Below are 21,013 nucleotides of genomic sequence, written 5' to 3' on the forward strand. Positions count from 1 at the left end.
CCAGCCACCTCATATAAACCAAGACCCATTAATGGAACCCTGTTTCACCCATAATCAATCACAGTGTACTGAGGAGGTTTATGAGACTGATTTATTGCCTCAATGTTTACTGGGATCTTTTACAGCCTGCCACAGACATCTTAACCTAACTGAGATCTGTTTTCCACCAAAACTTGGTCTCTGACTACAGGAAATTTGTCACATTTTAACAAGAAATTAATTTATTCTCAACTTTTTAGAGAAAATTAGATTCCCCAATTAATAATAATAATTCGATACATCTTGAAAAAGAATGATTGTTGCCATTTGGATATCCTCATTAGATGCTGTTTATTTCCCTGCCAGATGGGTGCTTATAACCCACAGAGCTGGGATAGCATCATAATAAATGGATAGATGAAGTTCTCTTGCAATTTTCCAATTAGGGCTAATTTGACTGTTTGAAAACGCTTTATTAACTCCACAAATCCCGCAATCTACCCTGCATTTTATTTATTTCTCTCTGCTGATTTTCCTAAATAGCCATAAGGGGTTGCGTGAATGCCAGGCGTGACTAATTCATAACGGGGGATAAAAAAACGAGCTGGAAATAGTCCTGCAGGATGTGTGCATGGCTTTGCAGCCTATAAAACATCTGGGCAGCACCACAGGGTTTTAATCCTCTGTTTTCATTTGTTTGTATATAATATAATCAGGGTCAGTGCCAATGTCAGCCTAATACTGCCAGGCTGTGATGCACTTGAACTTCTCAACCCCAATTCCCAGAAGGCAGAGGAAAACGAATTCACGCACAGCTCGGCTACTTCTCTAATTGTATGGCACAGCTTTACTGAAAACTCGGTCCATTAATTAACACGCGGCGTTTTACAGTACGTTACGCGAAGCGCCAATCAACAGGCGTGTTGTTATTTTCTCTAGAGAGTGAGCTGCTTCTGCAAAACGGGGCCAGCAGAAACGTGAAGGCCCGTAATTGGTTGCTCAGTGGAGTTTCTGTTAAATGCCTCTCCAGCTGAAGTGACTCCCCCCTCTGCACTCCTGAGCTCTCTCATCCCATAGAACTGCAAGCAGAGAGCGCACTGCTGAACCTCTTTGAAACTTTCTACTTAACTTTCTGTATCTTTGTTTCGGATCATGTTTTGGTCACTGTGCGTAATTGTAGCCTTTGCGTCTGTGCCATCGGATGCGCAAATCACCAGCCGGTATGTTATCGGATGTCCCGCACGGTGTGACAAATCTATGTGTCCCAGGGTGAAAACGGACTGCCCGGCGGGACAAGCCCTCGACGCCTGTCACTGCTGCTTGGTGTGCGCGTCCGGGGAGAATGAAGCGTGCGGCGGCAGCGGCAAGCTTGGGGACCCGGTGTGCGGAGAGGGGCTGGAGTGCTCGGTGCCCGGTGGGGTGGCGTACACCGTGACGGTAAGGAGGAGAAGCAAGACTGGGACTTGCGTGTGCAAAGCCACCGACCCGGTTTGTGGGAGCGATGGGGTGTCGTACCGGAATATCTGCGAGCTGAAGAGGGTGAGCCGCCGCGCGCAGAAGCTGCAGCAGCCACCTGTGCTGTTCATTCAGCGGGGAGCCTGCGGGAAAGGTAAGGTGGTGGTGGTGACATTGGGATCAAGAAAAAACAGCGTTGTTGATAGGAGGGTTAGGACTACAATAGTTATGCTGTATTTTGAAAACTTCCACCTCAGTTAAACTGTAGTGAAACCACAGTGAGATGTACTTGCTGCAATAATTTAACATATTCTTGTAACATGAATCTGAATTTTGTCAACAGTATTCCGCTCAGTCGCTGCATGCTGACTGTAAATCTGCCAATTGTCTTTCGAGTGTGTAATTTCTTCACTTTCTCATCGACCCCTCACTGGATGATTGTGGTTTGATCAAGGCGTAGATATCACAGTTTACAGCTGCACTCACTGGCACACAATCCTCATGTGTCCTGTATAACAAGTGGCACTATTTACGTTTGTTTCCCTCTTGTTCCTACATTACAATTAGCCTGGATCAAGAAACTATTTCTGACTTCTGCCGGGTTGAATGAAGTCATGAGCTCTGATGTAAAGCTTGATGGATTTTTTCTGGCATGCATTACCTGCAGTCACATGGTTCAAATCCGCTTGATTGTTTTGATACAGTGCAGTTCATGCTAGTTCATGCTGTCTGAAGTGAGAGCTATTTTTAAAGCCTGATAGTAGTGAAATATAAGCTGATATTGACCAGCACTGAGGTGATGTATTTGTAGTGATTGGTGCATGTGTGCATTTCAGAATGGATCTGTACTCTATCAGAGAGTCATGGGAAAAGTATTTCAGTCTAATCAGTGGAGCGACATAATAAACTGACATCATTTCTCCCTCCTGTTCAGTTTAACCAAAGTCATTCATCATCATTACTGCTACATGTAGAAAATATATGTTTTAAAATCAAGGGATGGTCTGTTTCAAAAACACTTGCACACATCTGAGACCACAGGTGGTAAAGACATTGTATCATTCTCCAGTTTGTGGTGCATGTGTTTTACATATGTCCATCTGAATCGTGCACCACGTGTGCATTTTAAAGACTCCTGAATGAAGAGCTTCAACACCTGTCACCTCAAAGACCTATAACTTACCTCAAAGCTCGGAAACTTCCTCTTTGTGTCTATCTCTCTCTATGTCTCTGTGTGTCTGTTGTGGCTCATAAATCACACTCACTAGTCACATGAAGGAATGCCTGGCGCTGATTCAAAGCCATAATTCCTTCTCTGTTGAAGACAGGCAGGAGACACACGAGGAAAAGTCAAAATTAGTAACCTGTACTTTTCCGGAGAGGTTCGCAAAGAGATCAAAAACTGTGTGGGCATCATAGCAGTGAGACTGTACTGCCACATTTGTTTGTCAGTCGTGTAAGCAACTTAAATGGTTAAGTCATCCAGGCAGGTAACATGTCTGAAAGATGGGACAGTTCTGGTGAGTGTCATTAATTTGTCAAGGCAACAAGAGAAGGGATCCAAAGCTGTGATTAAAAGTCATATTTCATTTGGTGAGTTAGACCAGCCTCTGTCAAAGCTTTCATCAGTAGCATCACTTCAACATCTCTGACATGACATGTAATCAGTACTAAACTGAATAGGTCCAGTCAATGCTGCAAACGCCATCTGAGCTCCTTTAACTTCCCCTCTTCTTGGCCCCATGCTAAGAAAACATACCCAAGTACACTTTGCATGATGTCATTCAAGTCTGGATGGTAAGGACGTTGAATATGCAAGTTCTATGTTTTGGCATGGAAAATTAGGTCAAATATTTTCATGACCAAGGGGTCATGTTTTTTTAAAGTGACCCATTTTTTAGCAGTATGTTTTAAGCAATGTTATGATAAAAGTGGAGGTACAGGGACAAGAATAAAGGATGAGGAATGGAGGGCAGTCATGCAATCAAGTTCCCCATATGGATATGAACAAAAAATGTTTCATTTTATCACCTTTAATGTTACATATATAAATAAGAGTTGGAGCTTTCTAAATAAGATACAATCGCCCCTTATGATTTAGTTCCGAGTCACCATCATGGCACCAGTGGGGGTCACAGCCATCTTTTTAAAACTGAAAGAGATCAAGAAAGTTTTTAGACTGCAGCAAACTGGCGTAATTGAAAAAATACAAAGCAGACAACCCAAAATCTGAATAATTTTTCACTGGGCTTCTCCTTGGGTTAACACTTGTAAGATACAAAGTGCAACAGGTTCTACATGTGTATCACAGAGCCAAACACAAAAAATAACACCAGAACACTCAAAGTGCCAAATTGGTACTTGGAATTAATAGGGGAGGTGCCAGACATCAGCAGCTTTACATGTCCCTCAATTTAGCCATCCTCCGAAATCTTTAATTTTGAGCCTTAGTATGAGAAAAAAAAAAGAGTACATTCACAAGGCATTAGCTTGAAACACCAAAATCCTCCTTTGCACCAGGCTTTTAACTTGTTAATGTCTGCTGTCGAGCTGTTCCCTCTAACATGGGGTTGAATGAAAATTGGCTCACCTTTGGTGCCAGCCCCTGGTGGCTGGTCAGGGAATGCCAGTTTTCTGCTCTTTTACTCAGGCTTAAGTTCTAAGATGATCTGCTCAAAGGTATAAAGGCCCATGTTTTTTTGTACTTGCTGAGTCACTGTGTTGCTCCCTCTGCCTGTGTTAGCTGTGGCTGCAGAATGCACTCTGTGACACTGGCTACTGATATGTGCTGAGTGCGCACATTCTTCCCTGACTGGTCTGAGCCACTCATGATTTTAAATGATTGTCTTTCCTTTTTTTATGTTTTATCCATACTTTGTCTCCTCGGCTGTGTCCACACGTCTGTCTTGTTTGTCTGTCTGGTTTGTCTGTCTGGTTTCCTCATCTATTCTGTCCTGTCCATGACGCCTGTGATTCTCTTGCTCAGACCTAAGCATTTGAAACACATTTCCTTCTCTCAATTGGAGCCTCTTCTTTCCTTTAATTTCTAAGAAACAAGTTTTATACATCCTTCATCAAATCACAAGTGAGCAAACCTAATGTGATTTCCAAGCACACCCTACCCCCACACCCTGCCCCCCAGCTCTCTTGGCTTCTTTCTGCAGTGAGTCAGTGTTGGGCCAAGATAAATCACTTAAACTGCACTGCCACATAAATCCTTGCAATTTTTTTTCTCTAAATCATAAAACATTCATTAATAGATTATTTTTTTGAGCTAAAAACTGGTCTCACTTCATTCTCTGATGGCTTAAGACAACAAAGCTAGTCTTACTATAATCAAAGATGATTTTGTCTGGAGATATCTCAGACAGGTCCTATCAGGATCGTTGAGATTACAGATTAACCCTCTCTTTAAATGATGAGAACTAATTTGAATATCAACTTCACCATGAAGACATCATGGTAGCCCACACACCCCATTCTGAGGCTACCAAGGTGGTTGCTGGCAAGGCTTCCCCTACTCTCCACTTTTCACTTCTCCTCTTTTCAGTTACAGTTACATTTGTTTTCAAAAGAGAGAACTGTCTGTCAAGAGGTCCAGTCATCCCACATACTATCTGAGTCTTCATCATCATCAGTTGGTTTGTACACCTGTGTGTTGAAGCCTCTAGTTGGGGGGTTACAGTCATAGACCAAAATATTAAACATATGTTAACCATTAGATTCATCATCGAAATTCATCGAAACCAATTCTTTATCAATTTCCTCCTGTAAATTTTCTGTGTACATTTTTTTGAGTTTATAAGTAAATAAGTAAATAATTATGACATGACACTCAACTTGAAACAAACGTACCCCCTTTTTATTAAATAGGGTACATGAGAACATATAAATCTATGTGTGTGGAAAAAATAAAGCAGCGCTGCCCAGGTGTGCACCCCAGGTAGCACTTGCAACAGGAAAAGAGTAAAACTAAGTTTGATGTGTCTTATCCGTGCAGTAACAAACAAAAAGTGAATACATGAGTGCGTCTGTCTGTGTGTGAGCACACCAACAGCTGCTGTTGACAGAGTCACTCCATCACAGTGTCTGAATATCTGCATTGGCACACAATAAACTTGGGGTGTTCTTTTTAACTGATTATTTCTAGATTATTGAAATTTAAAGGTTTTCCCATGTAAGAGCATAGCTGACTAGAGTGAAAGGTGGGCACCTTTAGTTCATAGTCTTCAAAACTCTGGCATCAGAAAAAAATAATAACAATAAGTGATGTCATAGCAAATACACTTTAGCATTCTACAGTCTATGTTTACAGTATAACCTAGTGCCCAAGGGTAATTGATTATTCAGCTTCTCTGCTTGCAAGTTAGCCAACTAACTAATCTAATCGTAACTTATCTTAGCTGTCCTGTCAAATAAAGGCAAAGATGCCCCCCAAAATATTATTTCTGTATTATTCATATAATTATTATCCTATTTACTATAAATTATTGTTGTTGATCACTATTTTCAATTGTATCTTGCACTGCAGAGATTTGTCTGTGAATCACATTTCTATTACCCTTTTAAAAAATAATTCTTATTCTGAGTCTCTTGTCTCTCCAGTTAATAAGTTAAATAATTTTCTCTGTTAAAATCAAAGCATAAAGAAGGTTGTATGCATATTTTTATCGTCCTCTTACTTATTCTTACCCTGAACCCAGTTTATTTTTATGACAACAAAAGAAAAAAAGGAAATGGTTTGGATTTGGTTCACTTTCCATGCTGTGGAAGTGCCCGATTGAGCCTGCATGTGCGAGTGTGTCTTTCCAACACGAGTTAAGTCCCAAATGGAAAGTTTTCTGGTTGAACTTCAATCAAAATAGGACAACATTTGAAATGGAAAGTTTGGTTGGCTGGAATTACTGTCATAGTTGCACAGTGGGTGTTGGCAACATTATAAACAGAAGCACAAGCCAAACAGTTTATCTTCTTGACTCGATGATATAAGCCTTGTGAAACTAGATGAGTCATAAGCTGAAATTTTATTGCCATGACATCGAAATTATTGATATCTTGCCTGAAAAATGAAACCAAACCATGGACAATCCTGCCCTCACATGTTTAGCATTGGCACGGTTCTTAAAAACTTCAATTTGCCCGACAGAATGTTAATGCTGGCATTGTGTGCTAATGAGAGTCAGGACATGTGGAAGAAAAGCTAAACTTACTGTATTCACATCCCCAGTCCAGAGGAAAAAAGAAAAAGCAGCTTCCGACTACAGGCGCCAATAAAACAGCGGGTACTATGTATGGGAAAATTGAAAAAGAAAAGAAGCTGAGCCCTTGAGCGGGAACTCTTGTGGTGAAGGTCAGTGTGCAGTGAGGGGAGGGGGTAATGAGTATACAGAGTAAAGAGGATAGAAGGTCTTTGAGTATGTGTACGCAAAAAGAAAGACATGGACAAAAAAGTGCTTTTATATACACCCTCTTGTAAAGTTTATGTTTGACTGGTTTCTTGTCTTTGAGTGCTTGATTTAGGTCTGGAAATAATCTTTGACATCTGGTTATTGTGAATTTAATCGTCTTTAGTGAGGGTTGTTTTTGGAGTCACAGCAGCCAAAATCAATCCATCACCATTTAAACTCTGACAGGGTATCATGCACTGCAGCGACTCCATAGATCTGTAGTTGCATAAAAAGTCTACAGTCAATATGCATGCGTTTTCTTTCTCTACCATAATCTCTGTATAAGAATAATACACACTAGTGATCCAGATACCCACTGCTTTCCACCATGTGCCTATTAATCTTTGACGGTGATAATAGATGTACATGGGAAATAATACACATACACAATAAACCACAACTAAAACCTGTTTATAGCTGGTGCAAACCTTTTGAATTTACTGCTTTTATATACTACACATATTTTCATTTTTCATTTTTCTTTTTCTTCTTTCCCAGTTTGAAGTGACCCACTTTGAAACATTTTCTCTGAGCTCAATTATTTATCTTGCCTGATATGAGACAGAATTTTAAACTTGTTACAAGAAACTGGTAGTTCTCTGCCTAAATGTTAATCAGTAAAACTGCACTGATGGGCAACAACAATCATTTTTTGTTCCTATTCCTCCAAGGCAATACATGGGACTCTCTCCAAATCCTCTCCAGAGAATACGAAACATTTTTCCCATTAATCTAATTGGTTTCTTTAATCCGTAACATAACAGCCTTGATAGTAGTGTCTACGTAACGCAGCCATTACTGTGGTTATTACTCTTTTTGAGTAATGAAAGTGTAACAACATTATAATAACAGTGTAATAACGCACATTTCGGCGAAGAGCGTAACAGCAGTGTTAGTGAAGCCAAGGACTACTTGCTGACCACTGTGCGAGTTAGTCACATTGTTACAACTTCCTCTCAACATGTTGGTCTCGAGTCTACTTCAGTAACAGTAGAAGCTTATGATGCTCAACAGAGAAATAATGTGTCAAAGAGTATAAATCAAGTAAAAATGGCCTGCCAAGGCTCTTTTAAAGTAACTGAGTTTAGCATATATGATTCATGATTGACTATATCTCATAAATCATCACCACTCAGTCTTTAAGCCAACTGTCATCACCTGTGTCACATTTTATATCACCAAAGTAAATTTGTGTGGGAGAGGGCAGCACTATTCATAAAATGCTGAAGCTGAAGAGACTGACTGACAGCCAGTTTGACTCCAAAAACAACACACGTCCTGGATACTGTGCCAGCTCTCTGTAACTCTAATCCTATCAGAGCTGACCACAAACCCCTCGAGTTTAAAGCTAGTGTTGGGATAATAATGGCAACTTTTCCATGAGAACCTTATGTAAAGATTTTCCAGAAGGTACTCTGGTTTGAAGTTCAAGAAATAATGTATTAAAGTTTAAGGAGGAGGACTAACTTTGTTCAGCTAACACCACGGATGGCAATGCTAGTAAGTTGGACAAGGTGACGTTAGTTCTTCAACTGATGGATGGAATTAATGAGTGTATAGACACAGTATATTCAGCTGATAAAGCATCTTTGTACAGTCTATCAAGAAATGTTTGTGAAATCTGGCACTGTTAGCTGTTTTAGTTAAAGTGCTACTAGCTTTATACTCTTTGCATGTAATGACAATGTAGGACAAACATTTATGGTGCCCAGAGTTTCACATGTGTAGTTTAAGTGATATTTTTTTCTTTAATTGTGATGTTGTCACAAAAGGAGATGAAATCCCCATGAAATACCTCATTGTAACTTGTATTTAGCACAATTTAGCTTATGATAGCATGCTAACCCCAAAAAGTGTTGATAGATAGATAGATAGATAGATAGATAGATAGATAGATAGATAGATAGATAGATAGATAGATAGATGGATGGATGGATGGATGGATGGATGGATGGATGGATGGATGGATGGATGGATGGATAGATAGATAGATAGATAGATAGATAGATAGATAGATAGATAGATAGATAGATAGATAGATAGATAGATAGATAGATAGATAGATAGAAATAGAAATAGAAAATACTTTATTTATCCCCGAGGGGAAATTCAGGAGTCACAGCAGCATTTAAGAAAACAAAAGTAAGAAAGTGTATTGAAAGTGCAAAAAGGTCCATAAGAAAATAAATGATGACAGCCCGTCCAACACTCTCCAGCCCAGCCAGTCTCCACCTCCACAGGGTCCAGGACTGAGCCTCCCCAGCAGTCTATTCAGTCTCTGTCTCGTGGATCCTGTCTGCCCACAGCAGGCGAAGCTCCTCCAATGTGGCGCTGGCGTCCGATGTCAGCTCTGTCAGCCACACCCGTGAACTGCACGATGCCACTCTGCCCTCCGGCAGCCCCTCTGCCGCTGGGCTAGCATGGCTAGCTCGTCCATCCCACCGTAGATAGATCCCACTTTCCCAACAACGATGGATGGAAGGACAGGTCCACGTCGTCACCTCCCAGCTCACACCCAAGAACCAGCACGTCCACCTCACCTCGAGGGAAACCATCAAGCCCTACACTAGTTAGCACTGACATGCTACAGGCTGCTAACAGCTAATTTCACATGTAAACAATGCAGCCATGGTTACATGTAAGATCTCCAGACAAACACAGGAGAAAAGTAGTAAAAAATATCGCTGAAGCCACAAAAAGTTTGGTGTCCGTGACCGACAATGAACCATACAAAGTAATGATCCACTCCAAATACAAAGATTACGAAAAAGAGACGAAAAAAAAATTACAAGAAACGGACAAAGACGAGAGAGCTGCTGCAACAGGCAGCTAATTGGGCAGCGCCTAGCAACAGAATAGCTTTATATAGATAGATAGATAGATAGATAGATAGATAGATAGATAGATAGATAGATAGATAGATAGATAGATAGATAGATAGATAGATAGATAGATAGATAGATAGATAGGAAGGGAAAGGAGTAGATATCTCACAGTTGAGCTGAGCTGTGTAATCCAGCGGTCTCACATATCAGTAGGGATTTTTCCCCCTACGGTAAAAAAATGTTTCATACTATATAATTTAGAGGTATTTGGTACATTAAGATGGTGCTCATTCCATGCTTGTGTTAGCTTAACTGCACCTACAGCAGAAAATCTTTCCTCTACCCTTCACTGCCGTTAATGATATCCTGGAGCTTTTCGGTACCTTTGACTTTCACAAAACTCTCTACCCCAGGATAAAGTTTCATCTGAAAACTGTTTGTGTGAGATGAGGTGGTTCTTATGTACGTGGCAAAATTACAGTTTATGAATAGAGGGATGGAAAGGTCTGGGGAGTTTGATTCATAGCTTTGGTTAAACTGTTCTGAATGAACACAGCTTAATTACCAGGTAAATCAGTCAACGTTTCCTGACTTGCCCAACACTGCATGAATGGTGGAATGATTCAGGGAACTTGGCTGTCTTCACACTTGGTGTCTGACAGTGCACATGAGAGAGTTATTGTGCTGGGAGGATCAGTTTGGTCTTGTGGGTAACCTGTGAATACAATCAACCATAAGGTGAGATAAGGCTAAAGGTTAAGAATTTATTTGAAATGTTTATAGCCAAAGTTAAAGGTTCAGAATGAGTAAGTGTTTATGGGTAGCGTGTGTGGGTCTCGCCCCGGACAGCCTGAACCACAGATGATCTGTCATCTTTTCTTTTCCTCTCTGTGTTGTGTCGATGAGCTGGTTTTCTATTTTCACACAGCTCTTACATCATGCTATATTTCAAGGCATCTTTTGTCTGTTTTTACTTGCCTGACATGTTGCCCGTGTGTTTGTTTGTGTGTTGAAATTCCAGCTCAGGACAACCCAGACAGCCCAAGACACAAATATAACTTCATCGCTGATGTGGTGGAGAAAATTGCTCCGTCCGTGGTTCACATTGAACTCTTCCGCAAGTAAGGCTCGTGCACCTGTGCATATGTGTGTGTCTCCTCTTTACAGCCCACCTGTGTACTTAACCAGACCACACTAGTCAGCAGGGCACCGCACGCTCTACTTGAGTCTTTCAACATCTTTTCTTCTCATCTTTTAATCTCTGCAGCTTTTCACTTCTTTTATCTTTGCTTCACATCCTTCATCGACTGTCGCCTCTATTCTGTCTGCCACTTCAGCTTTTAAGGAGACCTAGTAATGTCTGCCGTTCACTGTTATCCACATTTCATCCTCACCATTTTCTATATGAACACTATGGGGTCTGTTTGTTTATCTTCGTACCATTTTAAAGTGATCTTAATCTCCCCAGACTCACCTCTGTATACTAACAGGTCTTCTTTTTAAGCATTATCTCCTTTACTTTCATGCTTCAGTCTTCTTCATTTTCTTGCCTTACACTGTTATTACATCATGCATCACAGATTCAGTGTCTCCCCAGGGTGTTTATGTGGGAGAAGAGGCCTTCAAATAGAAATAGAAATAAACAGCACCTTCCATTCTCTTCTTTCCCTCCACAGGATGACCTATTCCAAACGGGAGGTGGCGGTGGCTAGTGGTTCTGGCTTTGTTGTGTCAGAAGACGGCCAGATTGTGACCAATGCTCATGTTGTGGCCAACAAGCACAGGGTGAAAGTGGAGCTCAAGAGCGGGGGCTCTTATGATGCCAAAATCAAAGACGTGGATGAGAAATCGGACATAGCGCTCATCAAGATCGATGCACCAGTAAGTCAGTCAGTTTGTCTCTAATGGCGTGAAGGTAATCTGACATTAAGTCAATGTTGTTGTTCACCTCCTAGCCAAGATTGAGTGAAGTGTACCTCTCTTGTTTTTGTTAGCTAACATGAAGTCAGAGCAAGGAAGTGATAAGCTAAGTGTAGCAGAAATGCAACACAAGTCTCTGTGGTTTTTGGTTACCAAGAAAACACAGCGAAACACAACAGAGACAGAAAAATTGTGATTTATTACATTGTCAATGGGTTTAAAGCACACGTAAATTAACCAGAACAATACTGGTTCTTTGTCTCCACTTTTCTCTTTATGTCAGGCTAGGCTAGCCACTCTGGCTTAAGATTTCAGGGTTAGAGTACAGACATTGATAATGTGAAAATGATAATGTATCAAGCGTTGAGTCATGATGCTGTGCTGCATTTATTTATTGAGAACAACAAAGGCAAACTTCAATACAATATACTTCACTTCCTGACTCTTAGTCACATGACTGGAAAAAAAGATAGCAACAACCAGATATTAAATGCAAGAAATTAATAAGTGAATATCCCATTGTATCCCAAAACTAAAAAAAAATATTTTTCTTTGTACTTTGGCAAATTATGTACTTAAATGATCTAAAACAAAGTTTCATTGTTAAATAGCGCCTAGAGACATAGTAGTCTAACTTTGTGAAAAAAAAAATTCTTCTCAAAATGTCACTTCTTTTTATTGTTCATGTTTTACTTTGAGTATCATGGTAAAGCCAAATAAACTGGGTCACAGAGGGATGAAGTTTTCTTTACTTTTCAGAGAAATCAAAGACATCCATTACCCTATGGCTGGTCAAAAAATAGACACGAATGGACAAAAACTTTGACCTTCCATTTTATTGTGTCAAAGAAGCAAAATTACATTTACGGAATACCATTGAATGTTAAAAATTCAGCACTTCACTGGTAGAAATTCACAAAAGAGAATTGGTTGTCATAAAATAGAGTGAATTTTTTTTCATCAATGTCTAGCAGAGTTGTTTATTGTAATAGTTACATCTCTGATTGGTTTTAAGGGTCTTTTTTTGTTACAGTGCTGTCTCTAGAGAACAGCTCTTTATCTTTGTCTTTTTTATGTTTGAAGAAACAGAAGGAAAATACCAAATAAGCCAAGTCTTAAGCCAATCTGAACCGTTTGGGCTCCAAACTACTGCGAAACGATCAAAACATTCACCTGCTGTTTTGAAACTCTCCTGAACGTGTTTCTAAATCTGGGGGATTATTCAAAGTGCTTGTAAAGTAAAGTAAGATTGCAGGTGCTGTCAAATGGGTCTTAAAAAAGACAGCTGGCTGGCAGAGTGTCATGAGCCTGTTGGTGTTCAACACATCAGGCTGTGAAAACATCTGATGGATATTCCATGAGAGCTCTCACAGAGACTTACCTGTGGCCTGTTTCAGGGTGGTGTTGACGTTTGAAAGAAAGAGGAAGAACTATGTACTCCTAACTGTGCATGTCATAGTTCCTCTCTTGTCCTCTCCTCTCCTCATCCCTGTCTTTCTGTCTGTGTTTATTTCTCTGTCTGCTGGGCGTTATGTGATTATCACTCCCTGCAGTTATGTAGAGGAATGCATGGCAGACATCCAGGGCCTATTGACTGAAAGTCATAGCGGGGCAGAGTGCATTACGGAGCTCACTCTCATGGCTGGGTAACAGAGCTGAATAGATGCTCATGACAGCTACACAAGGTGTATTATAAAGCCCTGCGGCTTCCAAAAGAGGCTGAAAGATTCAGGTTTTGTTTGACTGACAATGTGAGGCAAGAATATGGAAAAGAGAAGTGACAGTGGCTTTGTTTTTGCTCATGCAATGATAAGAGCTGCTCTGTATGTCGATGACAGCCTGTGTTTGTTGTATTGCAAACTCAGCATGTACAGCCTTTTTCTTAAACCAAAGTTTATAGATAAGAAATCTCCATAGAAGCCTGAAAATAAGTCCTTCTGGTCCACTGTGCACGCAGAAATATTTTCGCTCCCCTTTCCCTGTAAATATATATGTAGCATTCCTCTGCATGACACCCTGGCTTTACTGGCTGGTAAACAACAGGTGGTTGTAATAAAGAAGGGTAATTGTAATCGAATGACAGCCAGATGTATTTGGGGTGCCATCCTGATAGAAAACACATTCAGCACCATGTGCAAATTTGTTATGATAAAGAGTGACTGTCATTGTATGAAGTTAAAGCTGCTCACTAAGACTGTGAGTCAGAGATTAAGACCTGAGGTCACTGAGGGAGGCAACATGATTTATATGAAAGTGGAATTATGAGGGAGAGTATCTGGTTTGTGTGTGTGTGTGTGTGTGTGTGTGTGTGTGTGTGTGTGTGTGTGTGTGTGTGTGTGTGTGTGTGTGTGTGTGTGTGTGTGTGTGTGTGTGCGTGTGCGTGTGGTGAAAATGATATGGGAGAAAATTACAGGATGATTGACTTATAATAAGAAGGCAAGCAGATGACATTTGAAAGGGAAAAGTCATACAAAGTGGAAGTGAGAGGGCACTTAATATCAGTCCATGAAGAAGAACAACTCCACATTCCAGCTTTGAAATGTCCCTCCTGTATTACAGGATGGATCACCAAAGGAACCGACTATAAAGTGCTCTCAAGCACTTTGCAATTTGAGTCCAGTTCCTGTTTAAACTCTCTCAAAGCAAATGAGTTTGGACATAGCTTTTACCGGAGCGGCTATGATCGGTGTCATAGGATCAGATATTCCTTAATTCGTCCCATGATAGATAAAATTACAGATTTACAGTAGCAAACAAGAAAGTATAAAGTGAAAAATATTACAATAAGAGTACATCAAATAGAGAAATACAAAAGTTGGAGGACTGTTAACTGACAGAGAGTAATTATGTGACTTCAGTTTGTGTAGATTTTGCCACCCTCTATGGACAAAGTGCGAGTTGCATTTGACTTTGTTAGCAAGACAGAGTCATCAATTTTTGTTGTTACAAACCAATCAAAGTTCCTCAGAGGGGATCTGAAATGGAACCATTGATAGACGGGCACCAAAGGGGTCATTGGATCTCATTTCTCCGCTTGAGGGCTGCCCTTAAAGGTGCCGCATAGCAATCTCTCTGCTGGAGGGGGAACCTCTATGGCTTCTTGCATCGCAGGTTTTCCTCTCCAAGTGGACCCAAGAGGGCCCTGCATCATGTTTGCTTCTATAAAAGTGCACTGTAAAGGGCTTTTTAACACATTGTAACCACTGGCAGAACATCTTAAACCGGCTTGTTCACTACATGACACACTGTGAGGCACTTGATAACTTTTGGTCCAGCACAACATCAGGTTCTCTGTATTCAGCTGCATTTGTGGTATAAATAACCCAAGGTTAATGTCTGCAAAGGCCATGCCATAAAATGTCTGGATTGACATGGAAAGATCCCTGCACAGTGCATTTTAGTATTTTGAATTCATTCCAAAACAGCACTTCCAAGTCTGTGGGGGTCAGTATAAATCATTATGATTAAATACATCATATTGATTTATATCCAGCAAGCTTCAAAGTCAGAGTTGTTCTTTCCAGGTAAATCTTTATGGATCCAGTTTAATGCATGCATTTCCAAGAGAACATGACGTGTCCAAGTTCTGAGTAAGCGAGGTTAATGAAAGGCCTTTAAAATCAAAAGCACAATGAGTTCCATCTTTATTGTGCTGTTGCCACATCACACAGAGCACTCATTAACCCATTAACTCACAGTCCTCCAGACATAAGGATACATTTTCCAGGCCATGACCACATTGTTGCCTCTTTTTTCTCTCCTTGCTCCTTTCTCTTTCCCCCTTGGTCTCCTCACAGGAACAAGTGAGTACAGCACTTTTACCCATTTCCCTTCTGAAGTTCCAGCTGCTATAGACGGACTAATGTATTCCCCAGAGCTGGGAGCTAGACCACAGCCCAGGGAATCGACTGGGCCTTGCGACCAATAAAACCCCAATTTCTCAGAGAAACTGGCGAGAAAGAGGAGGACAGCTCAGGGAAAACTTAAACTTTCTCACTCATAAACTGGTTAAATTGTTTAGTGATTATCTGTGGCTGCTTCTGGACTGCTGACGTTGACTGCAACCGTTTTACATTTTATTATTGCCAGCTAGCTTTGGCTGTTTCACCAGGCGATGTGGCTGTCAAAGATGTAGAAAGTAAAGTAAAGTAGACATGCTGACATTTGACTTCAGTTGCAGAAATTAGAACTTTAAACTTGAATGAAGTGTTGCCAGGGCTCCCGTAAGAGTTAACCAGATGCTCACAGATTTACCTAAAGGACAAAAGGAGGAATGAAATCTGGATTATACTTCTTTGGTGATGCTACGTTGTAGTTACGCTGCAGTGATCACACGTATGAAAATGATGAGTGGCAGTTGATCATTCTGCAAATGTAAGAAGAAAAGAAAGCAGACGGCAGAGGAATTGGATTATACAGCTATATTATGGCAATTATGGTTTGAAGCTGGTTATCTGATGAGTAGATGATGGGATCTGCTTGGTGCAGTTTAAAGATGAATTTCAATGAGATCCATTTCAGGAGACATTTCTATATTGTTTGTGCTAAGGTCAGCTTTTTGAGTCATGAGCTGTTAGGGAAAACAGGTCTCATGTCTCCAATAATGTCTCCTGAAACAATGTCACTGTTTGTCTCTCCATTACCCATCACCTAGTATTTTGAGTCTCAAAACCAGTCTCTCCGGGAAGTGTGCCCTCTCCTTTTTGGACTGCAAGGACTGTAATTGGACTGTGTGTATGTTTCTCTGTTTATGTGCAGAAAGGAAAAGGAGGAATGTGCCTTGATGCAGCCACGTGTTTTTGTATTTATCTGTGTATCAGGATCCCTGTGTAAATGATTCTCCAGGAAGTAGGAGATGGGAGCATTTCCTCAGATGAAGAGCACTGATGGAGAAACACAAACTTACAATCAGTAGTTCAAATGAAGAAGTTTGTGTGTGTGTGTGTGTGTGTGTGTGTGTGTGTGTGTGTGTGTGTGTGTGTGTGTGTGTGTGTGTGTGTGTGTGTGTGTGTGTGTGTGTGTGTCTGTGTGTGTCTGTGTGTGTCTGTGTGTGTCTGTGTGTGAGTGAAAGAGCTGAAGAAGGGGACTGCAGGGACATGGAGGACACACTCCATTGCTAGTGGAAATACACTGCATGTCGTCCTTCAGGGACAGGAGAAGGGGAAATGAATCACATCCTCCTCACCCCACCTCTCTCCTTCATGTCTTGTCTCTGGAACCAAAATGGTTCCCATGCTTAAGGATACTGTCTGCTGGGAAAAGGGCCAAGAAAAGTACACACATACACACACTTTATTTTGCCCTGCTGGGTCTCCGTGCACTTTGTCTTGGCCTACTTTTTGGCTGTGTGGTTGTTTTCTAAGCCCACTGGACGGGCAGCCGCAAAGCCCCAAACTGCTCGGACTTTCCGATCATTGACGTCACATTGGGTGCTTATGAAACATGATGGTATAGTTTGAAATCAACCACAGATACAGTCACTCATCAGAGCCAGATTACTCAATAGACACCAGCCCATGATGCATCTGTGGATGTTACACAATAGATGAAGCACATGCCTGTTGTTGAGATAAATTTGCCCAAATTGGGGTTGAACACGTTTTTAAATCTTCCTCTTAGGGCACATTTGACCATAAAGCCCTCTTAAGAAGTCCTGTAGATCTGAATGGTTAAAGAGGAGGTATTCTGCTCTCCCACGTTTTAAACATGAATATAAAGTTTTAATGCTGGGTATTCATACTAAACATAAGCAGATTTTCAAACTGCTGCGTATTCTTCTGTTTAAGCGATCCCTGAATCTTTGAATTGCTCATTTGCTTTGGAGTTGGTTTCTTAACATTGCACAAGACCAGTGGCGGCTGCTGGTCAGTCAAGGAGGGGTGGCTCATTTTTTTCTGGCCTACATCATAAATTTGTTTATTTATTTAAACCTAAATTCTACCCTCTGTGCCAGCTTGCTAGCAGCTGGAGCTATCACATGAGACTATGACAGGCTGTAAGTGTGAGTGACTGGGGGAGAAGCTCCACAGCTGTAGCTACTTATTGGTGAAAAGAGAGAGAATCTTAAAACACAACACTCGTCGCTTTTAAGAAAGGTAAACTTGCTGGGGATCGATAAAGCCTCCGGTTCAGTCCAGAACAACTGAATGTAGAACTCAGAAGATGCTCAGGTGGAGGGTTATACTTCAAGATCGCTGACTGGCTCATTTCACTGTCAATCAAAAAGGGATTCAGCCTCAGACAGATCATCCAATCATCATGCAGAAGCCCAGCGTCCAGGCCAGCCCACTGCCTCATAGACCCCTAGAGATGCTAAGCGTCCAATGGGCGGGACAAAGCCCAGCGTTTATCCAATGACCGTCCAGTTTCCACAGTGGAACAACTAACTCTACGCTTCCCCGCTGAAGTCAGAAGACGCTCAGCGTCCGACTGTGTTAAAGCGCTGAGACACTGCAGGGATGAATGAGAAGGAGGTGGAGCCAGTTACCTGTGATAGGTAGCTGATTTTGAACAAAAGATGATGGAATTCAAGCGCATATTTTATCAATGAAATGTACACACAGCAGTACATATCACCACTTTTATGGGGACATCTTAGGGGAAGCTGAGATTCCTTTACAGTCTTAGAGCAATCACCACTGCTCAAGACCATGATGAGACTTGCTAAAATGATGAGGTCACAGCAAACAAGTCTCCTAACAAGTTCATGACAAGTTGGAGGCATGGGCCTCAAACACCAAGATTTGCCCATAACTCTGCCCCTGTTCAGGTGGTCAGAGGGCTGGCCAACCAGAAAGTAGTTTGTGGAGCAGCGAACCTTAAAGAGGCAGCAGCTAAAACAAAGGGTTTCTGACAGAGGCTAAAGCAAAGGGTTTTGTAGAATAAAAATAGTTATTTTTGAGCTGTAAATTATGGAAAGCTACTACATGGAACCCAGAGGGACAGTATAAAACCTTAAAAAAAAAAAAAAACCATACCCCCCTCTTTAAAGCATTTCTATGGTTCTCTGTGACATTCCACAAATAGACATGTTTCCTGCACATTTTTTTATTTTAAATTTCACCATATACAGTTTTCCAACTCTACTCCTATAAAAGGTCTACAGTGTTTCCTTCTGCGTAAAATGTTAGTAGATGTGGATGTTGCCTTCCTATTTCATAAATGTCCTTTTTGAAAGGTTTGGCCACTCTGAGCATTATCCCATGAATAAAGAGAAAAAATCAAAACCTCTACAAACTAGAATAGTTTTAGTTTAGTATTTTTTAAAAATATTTGATTGAAGCAGGATTTAACCCTTAGGCCAGGTGTGGCTTCTGCTGTTCACAAAGTCATTTATTTAAGGCTTCATCAACATATTGTGGGCTTCAGGAAAGTGCCACATTGTGTGAGCACAACAGACAAGGCTGTAAGTCTCTGGTTGTTCAATGAGTTTAGGAGGTTCCAGTGTTCTCCCCCAGTCATATAAAGAATAGTCTAGACTACAATTAACAGGCCTAGACATATAAAAACCTAAAGGAATTAGTATAAAATCCATAGGATTTACTCTTACTACTTTACCCAGACACTGTGTCAATGTTTACATTCCCGTTCTAAGTCAACGGCAGAGTGTGTATCTCGCCATTTACCAGGTAAGATGTGTCTTTCAAGGTACCGCTTAAAGTTGTCCAAAACCATAAATACAAGTTTGACCCATAAGTCAAGGTTAAAGAGCGGTCTAGTTCATCTTTGAGACTTCATCTCCTCCCATCATTGTGATGTGTGTAGTCCAGAGTTTTGTGGTGTCTGTAGCCAGAGCCGAGACGCCCTCGTGTCTCATGCAAAACTAAACAGAGCAGAACATACATGCAGTGCTCGCACACATGTTTGCTCTTATTCTGAAGACTGAAAGCCTCACCAACAACATATGGAAACCATGGTGGTTTCCGTACTGGTGTCAGCGAGGATACGTTTTAACCAGTGTGACTTGAACATGTTAATTACAGTGAAAGGAATTCCACGAGACCTACAGTACCTCACATGGTTTTTTGAACATGTACTTCAGTCATTTTTACAACACAGAAGTATTCACCCCTCCTTTTATTCCTTGAGTCCACAAATATGCATTCATGTTCACTTAAATGAGCCACTTACACACTGCAGACACACTCAGTGCCCCCTCTGTGTCTTGATCTTGTGATCTGTCTGGGTGTTATGTGGTGCATGCCGGATCCTGCCTCGTTTTTATCAGCGTCTGCACAGCACCCAAAGGCAAAGCATCAGACATCATCTGTTAAACTCTGAGCACAAGTGTAGTTATGAATTAAGCAAAGTAGGTGTTGTAAGTGAATATGTTCGGTGCTTTGAAGTTGCCTGTACTTGAGTTACAGGAGTGCTTAAGTTGCTGCAGTGGGGTTTATATTCAGTTCAGGTTAATGTGATTGTGTGTGTTTTGAAGAGGTCTGGCTGTATAGTTAAACAGTGCCAGGTGTGTGGATTCAGTTTACAGACTTAACTTGGTGAGGGTCCATAACCAGGAAACCTCCAAGTGCATAAGTAAGTGCCCTAGAAACTGTTAAACTATCTGGGCTCAACTGGAGTTAAAGTTTGCACCTGGACCTCCAGTTGTAAAACAGCAGTTAGTCTAATGGCTGTGAAATGAGCCACTGAAAGACCATGGCTATAACAATAACAATGACACATCTCTATGGTAACTCTGCAACCATTTTTCAAGTCTTATCTGCCCTTTGTCCCCTCGTCACAGTGTCCTTGAACTCACCGTGACAAAATCTGTCTGGGTGCAGGAGGCCGGATCAGGACTCGGATAAGTGGCGATAAATGGGCGAAAAAAAAAAGTCTGGTATTTCCCACAGCATGTCTCTGAGATGCTTCTTTGGTCAAAAAAAAGAAGTCCTCCCCTTTTTAATCTGATGTCTTTCTCTAATCAAACTTGGCAGAACACAGATTCCTTTGAGAGTTTGGTGAAGGAATTCTGCAGCATCTCAAGTTCAAAGTCTAAATGATAGGCTTTCATTTTCAGAAAATAAGTGGTGTCCGCTTTGACCTTGTTGATATTTCCAAACTAATGCTCACTCTGGTCGCAAACCAAACCTAGTCTTTTCTTGGTCATCCCTGAGCTTCAAACATCCATGTAATACTAAACAAAACAGAGCTTGACTCATTTGTCTCTTAATGTCAGACTCCCTTCCTGTGGTTTGTGGTGTTTGTTGTTCCCCTTGTCCACCATGCCTCTTTCCTTTAAGAGTGGCCATAGTGTCTTTGGGTGAAGCGCCAGAGAGCGTAGCCTTCGTCTGAAATAGCAGGATGAGTCACTTGGGTGGTCAGGACCAGGAGAGGCAGACTCACATGGCGGGAGGATTTTCCACGAGTGGTTCCAGATTGCTGAGTAGG

The 21,013-nt window shown here is 41.2% G+C and overlaps 1 protein-coding gene across 2 annotated transcripts in view; it reads left to right on the forward strand.

Annotated features, from left to right (window-relative positions):
* The first annotated feature begins 908 nt into the window (after positions 1 to 908).
* LOC141794640 (serine protease HTRA1A-like) overlaps positions 909 to 21,013 on the forward strand; it is a 30,846-nt gene continuing 10,741 nt past the window's right edge. The window contains exons 1-3 of one of the 2 annotated variants that reach the window (XM_074675019.1): positions 909 to 1,588; positions 10,728 to 10,827; positions 11,383 to 11,587. In XM_074675019.1, coding sequence (XP_074531120.1) covers positions 1,132 to 1,588; positions 10,728 to 10,827; positions 11,383 to 11,587 — 762 coding nt within the window. In that variant the 5' untranslated portion in view covers positions 909 to 1,131. The remainder of the gene's footprint in view (positions 1,589 to 10,727; positions 10,828 to 11,382; positions 11,588 to 21,013) is intronic. The other variant, XM_074675020.1, reaches the window with a different exon arrangement.

This window comes from Halichoeres trimaculatus, unplaced genomic scaffold (genome assembly GCF_033239565.1).
Source record: "Halichoeres trimaculatus isolate MK-OKI-2021-1 unplaced genomic scaffold, fHalTri1.1 fHalTri1_scaffold_8, whole genome shotgun sequence".
NCBI classification, from domain to species: Eukaryota; Metazoa; Chordata; class Actinopteri; order Labriformes; family Labridae; genus Halichoeres; species Halichoeres trimaculatus.